The 9,583-nt window shown below is 37.9% G+C and overlaps 1 protein-coding gene across 1 annotated transcript; it reads left to right on the top strand.

The window, feature by feature from the left end:
• The first annotated feature begins 1,848 nt into the window (after positions 1–1,848).
• On the top strand, positions 1,849–9,118 carry LOC103583548 (zinc finger protein basonuclin-2-like). Its single transcript, XM_008564835.1, has 2 exons — positions 1,849–3,819; positions 9,046–9,118. Exons 1-2 carry the CDS (start codon positions 1,886–1,888, stop codon positions 9,116–9,118), a joined length of 2,007 nt encoding a protein of 668 aa, XP_008563057.1. The 5' UTR covers positions 1,849–1,885.
• The last annotated feature ends 465 nt before the right edge of the window (positions 9,119–9,583 follow it).

Raw genomic sequence — 9,583 nt, 5'->3', positions numbered from 1 at the left:
ACTATTAGAGCTTCTTTTTTTAAAAAGTGATTCAAATAAATTACAAATATTCACTTAATCAAACTAACCATGATGATTTAGACCACATGATTGTGGTCCAGAGGGAATTTTATATCCAAAAGCTAAGGAGAAACTATTCCATTGCAAAAATGGTACAGGTCCCTTTTATCCTCCATTCTACTTCTCCTAGCGTAACATTGATACAATACTGTTAACTAATTTAGAGACATCATTCAAATTTCACCAGTTTTCCCAGTAATGTCCTTTTTCTGGTCTAGGATCTTTAGGATCACACAATTATGTCTTACTCCCGTCTAACGTGTAACCATTCTTTAACCTTTTTTTAAAAAAAATCTTTCCTGACCTTTACACTTTGAGGGGTACAATTTTTTATCCACTGTTTTGTAGAATACTTCTCAGTTTTGCTTTTCCTGATGTTTTTTCATGATTGGGTTGAGGTTGTAAATTTTTATCAAGAATGCCACAAAAGTGATGATGTGCCCTTCATAATGTATCCCATGAAGAGGTGCATGGTGTCAACATGACTTCCATTGGTGGTGTTAACTGTGATCACCCTTTCAAGGTGGTGTCTGTTAGATTTCTCCACTAAGAAGTTATGATTTGCCCTTTGTAATTAATGAGTATCTTTGTAATTAATAAGTCATTTTGTTTTTTTAAGGTTTTATGCTTTCTTAAATTGATAGTCAAGGTTGGAGCAAGTGTCATTCACAGAGGGTTGCAAAGTGTCCTGTCCTGCTGGGAAGAAACGGTGCCCTAGAAAATGATGGAGTCATTATTTAAGTGTTTGAATAGATTTCTCTCAATCCATGCTGAAATGAATTTCCTGACATTACATTGCAGGATTTTAAGTCCTTCCTCCAGGCAAATCTCATAGTTACTAGCAAAAATGAAAGTGTGAAATGCTTTTTAATGTATATTTAACAACACATAGTCTGGTGATTACTGATGTGTATTCTCTGTGGACTCTCTTTGCTATCAGAGGAGGATGCTAAGAGACAAGTTTTTACACATTTACTCTATCTAAATCTATCACGTTTACTTTTAAAATATCTATGACTGTCATTTATAACAAGATCATGAAAAGTCAAATACTTTAAGTCTAACTCAAACTTTAAATCATAGTATTACAACCAATTTTCAGGAAAAGCACAATTACCTTTTGCAAGTGATGTTTTCCTTACTCTACCTTATGAAATTGACTATTACTAGATTATACTAAAATATAGCCATTTAAAGAAGAAAAGATACAGCTTAGTAATGGGAGTACAAAGGGTACTGCTACTTTATTCATATTTTTGATTCAGAAATTCATATAACTCCTATTTAAAGGAATTTTCATCATTGAATCCAGTGTTATGTCTGCTTGTGTTGAAGAAGTAAATTTTGCAAAATGTATTTAATTCCTTCCTATGGTGTTACTATTTAATAAGAATTAAGGTACCATTTTTTGCATTTATACTGGGTTGCACAGCAAGAGTTCACATCTTATACTAATATATGCTAAATAGTTGCATAGTATATAGATCATTGTTAAAATAGCAGTTCTGAAAGCATTTTAGATCACAGAGCCCCAGTGGTCTACATTTTGTTTGCTTTGACATTATTAAACTCAATCTGTTTCTCTAACTGTGACTCTAATTACTACATTTGCATGGCAGAAAAGTTTGCTTTGTGGGTTGACTTTTATTAACAGTGCTTGCATGTTGTTTTCTGCTCTCGCTCTCAGTGTTTCATGAGCAGACAGAGCACCTTCAGTTGCATTGGATAATTATGCACGATCAATAAGTTTTTGTGTTTGTCTTTGTTGTTTCTTTGATGTGGCCTCTAGGATGCTGCCGGCAAGGTGCTGGACCGCTGGGCCATCATGTCTCGAGAAGAAGAAATCATCACCCTTCAGCAGTTTCTGCGGTTTGGAGAAACCAAATCCATTGTGGAGCTGATGGCAATTCAGGAGAAAGAAGGGCAGGCTGTGGCCGTGCCATCTTCAAAGACAGACTCAGATATAAGGACTTTCATTGAGAGCAATAATCGTACCAGGAGTCCCAGCCTCCTTGCTCACTTAGAGAACAGCAATCCTTCCAGCATTCACCACTTCGAAAACATCCCAAACAGCCTTGCGTTTCTGCTTCCATTCCAGTACATAAACCCTGTCTCAGCCCCGCTGCTTGGGTTGCCTCCAAACGGGCTACTGTTAGAGCAACCAGGACTGAGGCTGCGGGAACCAAGCCTTTCAACCCAGAATGAATATAATGAAAGCAGCGAATCTGAAGTATCTCCCACACCTTATAAGAATGATCAGACACCCAATAGAAATGCCCTGACCAGCATTACTAATGTGGAGCCCAAAACCGAGCCAGCCTGTGTCTCCCCCATTCAAAATTCTGCCCCAGTTAGTGATCTAACCAAAACTGAACACCCAAAAAGCTCATTCCGGATTCACCGGATGAGAAGGATGGGGTCAGCCTCTAGGAAAGGAAGAGTGTTCTGTAATGCATGTGGGAAGACATTCTATGACAAAGGTACTCTCAAAATTCATTATAATGCTGTTCATCTGAAGATCAAACATCGATGCACCATTGAAGGTTGCAACATGGTCTTTAGCTCCCTCCGAAGCCGTAATCGCCACAGTGCAAACCCCAACCCTCGCCTTCACATGCCTATGCTAAGGAATAACCGAGACAAAGATTTAATTCGGGCCACATCAGGAGCTGCCACCCCTGTTATAGCAAGTACAAAGTCAAATCTTGCACTCACAAGCCCTGGCCGGCCCCCAATGGGTTTTACCACTCCCCCACTAGACCCTGTCTTACAGAATCCTCTCCCTAGTCAGCTGGTGTTTTCTGGGCTCAAGACTGTACAACCAGTTCCTCCATTTTATAGAAGTTTACTCACTCCAGGGGAAATGGTGAGTCCTCCAACCTCACTCCCAACCAGTCCCATCATTCCAACCAGTGGTACCATAGAGCAGCACCCCCCACCACCCTCTGAGCCAGTAGTGCCAGCAGTGATGATGGCTACCCATGAGCCCATTGTTGACCTGGCACCCAAGAAAAAGCCCAGGAAGTCAAGCATGCCTGTGAAGATTGAGAAGGAAATTATTGATACTGCTGATGAGTTTGATGATGAAGAGGATGACCCCAATGATGGTGGAGCTATGGTCAATGACATGAGCCATGACAATCATTGCCACTCCCAAGAGGAGATGAGCCCAGGCATGTCTGTGAAGGACTTTTCAAAGCATAACAGGACCCGGTGCATTTCAAGGACTGAAATAAGAAGGGCCGACAGCATGACTTCTGAGGACCAAGAGCCTGAGCGGGACTATGAGAATGAGTCTGAGTCTTCAGAGCCCAAATTGGGTGAGGAATCCATGGAAGGGGATGAGCACATTCACAGTGAAATGAGTGAAAAGGTCCTGATGAACAGTGACAGGCCTGATGAGAACCACAGTGAGCCCTCTCACCAGGACATCATCAAGGTGAAGGAAGAATTTACAGATCCCACTTATGACATGTTTTACATGAGCCAATATGGACTGTACAACGGAGGCGGGGCCAGCATGGCTGCCCTGCATGAAAGTTTTACATCATCTCTGAATTATGGCAGCCCTCAGAAGTTCTCCCCAGAAGGTGACCTGTGTTCTAGCCCAGACCCCAAAATCTGTTATGTGTGCAAGAAAAGTTTCAAAAGCTCCTACAGTGTGAAGCTTCACTACAGGAACGTTCACTTGAAAGAGATGCACGTCTGCACGGTGGCTGGCTGCAATGCTGCCTTCCCCTCACGCCGAAGCAGAGACAGGTCAGTAAATCTCCATTGGCTGCTCCTGCTGGGGGTGGGGGAGTGCTAGTTTCAGTCATATTAGACTTAGCATTAAAAAATCCAAATTAGATGTTTTTGATGCCCTGTAAAGATTGTTCACAGTGACCACGTGATAACTAAGCTGCCATGCTCATGAAGGATTGTCGCAGTTGGTGCTTGTTATGATTAAGCATGCAGAATCATATGCCATCTTATCCAGTAATGCACGCCATTTTTCTCTGTGCACTGTGTATATGTGTGTGTGTATGTGTTTCCCTGCATCTAGGTGTGAGTAAGTTAACTATGTACACAGTTTCCTGCTTCCTCATGAACCTTCACTTAGAAGCCTCAGCTTCTGTGTGTATATATATATATATATATATATGTGTGTGTGTGTGTGTATATATATATATATATATATATATATTTCTGCTTTGCCTTGTGGCTTTTTAATTAAATCAATATATTATCTTCATACACACATATTTATCCAATATAGAAACAGAAATTTACGGATGGAAAGAACCATAGGTCCAGGACATCGAGACAGCCTGCATCTCCGTAGGTATAAACAGAAATGTTATCATTCCTTACAAGAGTATTTAGTGGGTCCTTGAATTCTTTAAGAATCATGAAAATGTGAGAAGAAAATGGAATCAAAGTAATTGTTGATCTGGGGAAATGGTGTGGGGCTATGGGTTTCTTTATTTTAAATTCAAAATGACTTTGAACCATCTCTAAAATATAGTCTACCATGGGAATTATGCACAGAAGGGGAGGCATGCATATACTTTTAGGATCAGTTAGAATATATGATGTCCAGTCTCAGATGACATCACACTCTAGCTATGTAGCTGCAGCTCTGAAACAGTTTGGTCTTAAACAGAAGCAGCTGGTCCTGAACCTACAATGTTCTTTATTAATCCTAAAAAAAAAAAAATCTAATATAAATGGAATGTGTCAAGGTGGTGGCAGTGGTGGGGTAGTAACACAGTTGGAGATAAGCTTGTGAGCAGATCATTTACATAATATACCAGTCCAACTCAGGTTACACACCAGTTTAGGTATTCCCACTATATCAAATGTGGTTTTTGGTTCTACATTGTCTTTTAAAAATATTTTCAGAGAAAATTGTATTACATAGTAAAAATCAATATATGTGGAAGAAACAAAATTAATTAGGAAGTTCCCAAGTGGCCACCACCAAAATTCTAGTACTTATCAATTGGGTAAAGTTCTTTGACAAAGTAACATGTAATAAAAGTACCACAGAGAAGCAGTCAACCTGTCTCTACAATATTCTGCTTTGTCTTCATATTTGAAAGATTAATACTTTTTAAAATAAAAGTTTAAAAATATATTTTCCTTTCTGCAGAAATAAAAGGTGCCCAATCTATAAAAAGCAAATTCTCTAAGAAAAATAAGTGGCTTTCTTGTACAACTCGAAACATGCTTTGAGGAGAAATCTGTCTTAAAGATTTTCCCACCCCCATTTACCTTGTTCTACAAAACTTGTTTATAGTCACGAAGTTTTCAGTTCCAAGTTATTTATTGACAGTCCCAGAATACGTCAGATAAGATAGCTGTACTTAAAATAATAAAATAAAATACTATACCCAACCTCCCACAAGTTCGTAAGTAATATTCATTCTTTGAAATTTGAAATAGTACACTACTGATAATGAGGTTAATGCACTGAATTTTTTTTTTAACGAAAATAAAAGACTCATGAAAACCTGCATTAAATATTTATGGAAATGGAGTGTTTGAAGACAAGCCAAAATTTAAGCTTATTTGCATGAATTCCTCTCACAGTTTTAGTTGGTTTGCTGAATTATTGCAAGTCATAACACTGGAATAAATAGCTGTGGGACCAAAAGGCTTCATACCCAAAGCTTGGTGCTTTCATTTATGTCAAACCACTAGAAAACGCAAGTGCTGGTGTGTTTATGTCCTAACACATAAAGGGGGACTATCAGTTTGAGGAAAAACATTTGATAGCAGGAGAAAATTTCAATCCATTTTTATTCAAAGGATTAGGAGCTTAATGAGTGACTGCCAATATAGAAGTGTAGACCAGTGTCTAGGATAACCAGGATATATTAGGTAGGAAGCATAGTACAAATATGCTCTCATTTATGTTTGGTCACACAGGAAATAGCAAACTTTTTAGAAGACACTTGATTTGTTGCATTTGGGTGAAATATCACATCATACCTAGTCCTTTTAATTTTAGAGTTTTGTCACACATGACAAAAGAAAAACAGCAAATTGAAAAAATATTGTAGAATGAAAATTTTGATTCTCACTTGAAATTTTTCTTTTTAAAAATACAGGAATCTTTTAATACCAGGTTAAAAGCAGAAACTTTAATACTTTAGTTTTGACATTTTTTTTTTCTTAAGAAGTAAAGTGTTCACCCTGCTGAGTCTATGACTTGAATCAATATAATAACACAAGTTTAGCTACCACCAAATAACTAGAAACAGCAATGCCATAGGGGTACCAGCCTCTTCCCTCATCTCAGTAGGGTAAACTATGAAACAGAGTTGTGCTCTTGTTTTAGCCTTTGTTATTTCATCAACTAATGTCAGCCTGTGATGTAATCTCTTTATTCACTAATCTATCCCTTTAGACTTATCTTCTCCTCTGTCTTCACTTTTACTGTATTAGTCACGCGAACCCCAGGAAGTTTGTGACCCTAGTTTTTCCCTCTTCAATTCACTGTGAATCTAAGACAAGTTCTCTTACCTTTCTATTAAGCCAACAGACCTTCCCGAACAGAAATCCTTCTTTGTCATTAATCCTGCTGTCCTCAGGCCCAATTCATTTCTCTCCCCAGAGCTGCAGTTTCATCCATCCTTGACTCCACAATGTCTTCCTTGTGCAAATAAGGCATTAGAGGGGATTTTGAGTGGGGGCTGAAGTGTGCAAGTCTGCAGGGTTTCTAGGATGCCTGTGATAAAGCTAACAGAATCATACTCTTCTTCTGTTTGTAAAAGCAGGCTTGTCAACTTTATGATTAGAACACCTTACAGGAACTATATACAGGTCTTCCTGGGTTTCTTACAAGATGGTTATACATGAGAGAGTTGCATTTTTAGCCTCCAGATAGGCATATTAGTAAGATGGAAGTAGAAAGATGTTAAGTACTTTATTTTAGGTTTGGCAGTTCGTTTGCAAAGATTCCCAGGTCTTTGCTTATGGTCCTTCTAGATTTTATAAGATTAAATTGAAGACTTTTTGAAAAGCAAGAATGTTCTTTGTCTAAAGTGACAAAGAGGTAGGAAAGAGAGAGAGACACATGCAAGGTTTGTTAGGGCTGTGGATTCTAAGCAACAGTGTCAAAGGTATCAATTTCTGTATAGTTGTGAGTGTGTATTTAATAAATTCAAAAGCCAGGAGGACCATTCCACATTAATGACAAAGATCAAGCTAATATACACAAAGTCCAGTTCATCCCAGTCACTAGGTAGCTGTTAGAATGATTTTTATTCTGAGTGATAGATATGGAATGTAAATAATGTTCTCTGTAAAGAACTCTGGTACTCCAAAGTGATTGCTAAAGTGTTCAAGTATACACTGATAACATTGTGTAGTGTTAAATTTTAGAAGTCTGTAAACACTCTTCCTTCCTTCTTGTTTATACCTTGATTTTTCTGCTGCTGAGATGCTGTTCTGTTAGGGAACAGGAGGCTAGCCGTCCATTTTGAAGTATACATATGAAATCTTCCCTAGGATGAAGAAATTCTAACTAACTGGCCTGGAACCTACTATCTTCATAAAGGAAATTTTCTTGAAGACAGCATCATAGTCAGAATTAGCTGGGCTTAGTTTACCTTCTATAGTTTCTCATCCTCTGACTTGATTTTTGATCCCCAGTAGGGCTGAGTGCCCATGGATTTAAGGGAAGCCCATTTATAAATTAAATTTGATTTTTATTCAGGAAAAATACCCAAACAAATTAATCCCCTTCTTGTACTCTTCCATAACATTTTTATCATTTGCTAATATGTTAAAATTTATCTATATCTATTTTAGTTGATTGGCTATTTTAAAACTCCCTATTCATTTTAAAAGAATGCTTAGTACTTAGAAACTAGATGATCTGTATAGAAAGAAATATTAGTCTTTTTTTTTCCCTCTCTACATGAGTTTTGCCATCTTTGTTCCTCTCTTCTCAGGGTGGTGGTCACTAATTGTCAAAGTTTGTCTTAAATTTTATCACAAAGGTAAGCATGTATATTTGACTTCAAAGTATAGGGAGGGTGATTCAACCACATGAATAAATTTAAAAACAAAATAATATTTGCTTAGGGTGGTTTATAAATAAATATGAGGCAACCACTGGTTTCAAATGTGAACTTTCTCTTTGATTGCTAGTTAAATCAGTCCAGATTTAAACATGTAGTCTTCTTAATTTGTACAGAGTAAGACATCTTTATTTGGTTTATTCAAACCTGCTGATGTCTCCAGAACTGAATTTGTCCTATACAGGCCTCTGGGTAGCTATAGCTAAAAAGCAGAGAGATATAGTTTTTGCTTGCCTGATTACCTGACTTCCACCGCTGTACAGGTGTGCAGGAATAAATTAACAAGAGCAACCTCTGAAGTGCCGCTGCATACATTAACAGCAGAAGTGAAGATGTGAAAACATGCTACCTGCCTCCTGTTATCACCTTCTCAGCATAGCAACATCCATTTTTTCCATCACTCTCTATGTTTGGAAACTTATAGAGAATTTTTCTATAGAGACCTTTTCAGTAAAATACACATGATTTCACCAGGCAGTACCTCCAAGAAATGTGCCACTTAGCACCAATTCAAGAAAACTATTAGTATATTTGCCTTAATAAAATTAGTTGTCAAATAGTGTGTTAATCCTCTCCACCTAAAAGAAGAGAACCTTGTAAGGCATCATCTGTTTCATTTCCTACATTTTTGCCAATCAAACTACTATTCTTCATTTCCAAAATTTTTTAATAAAGAGAAGTTGTGCAGGTCCTCCTTCTGACTTTTAAACGTTGAGATTTTTTTCTGTATTTGGTTTCACAATAGAGCCAGCAGATCAATAGACCTTTGTACTTATCTCCATTACTTCCCATCAAAAGCAAACAAACAAAATAAATCCCCCTCCTGAGTAATTGCTAGTTGTGTCCTTCTCAAGCAAAACTTTGGTAGTAAGATAAACTTTGGTGTCATTCCTGTCCCTGGGGTTCTTTTTATATACTGGGAGAAGAGCAATGAGCAAAACGGTCTCCTTGTATCACGGGGAGAGACTCTGTCAAGCCTAAAGTGAGTCTTGGATCTTCCTAATGACCTCCTGCTAGCCCAGCTGGATGCAAGACAAGCTCATTTAAGCCTCTGCTGACCTTTCACTCCTCAACTACAAGAACTACAGCAGTCACTTCCACTGTCTTCAAAACTGCGTACCAAATAGACAACAAAGCTGATGAATGAGTTCCCTTTCATGATGCAAAGAGATTTTTACAAATTTCTGTTGATGGAAGTTAATATTAAATCTCTTGTGGCTTTATAACTTCTATTGCACACGCAAAATGCTTCTATATAGCTCTTATTCTTAAATTTCCTAGAAGGGAACAGGCTACTACTTTCACCAGCATTATATTGAAAATTCAGGCAAAAATATCAGTAGAGCAGAACGCACATACTGAGTGCACAAGTGGTATTTTTCATGGTGGCACCACTTTGAAAGGGCCGTCCTCCTGATTTTCACCTCCCTCTGGTCCACCTGAATTTGTCT

The sequence above is a fragment of the Galeopterus variegatus genome, unplaced genomic scaffold (genome assembly GCF_000696425.1).
Source record: "Galeopterus variegatus unplaced genomic scaffold, G_variegatus-3.0.2 Scaffold24207, whole genome shotgun sequence".
NCBI lineage: Eukaryota > Metazoa > Chordata > Mammalia > Dermoptera > Cynocephalidae > Galeopterus > Galeopterus variegatus.
The sequence above is the reverse complement of the archived record's forward strand: the minus strand, read 5'-3'. Positions and strand labels throughout refer to the sequence as shown.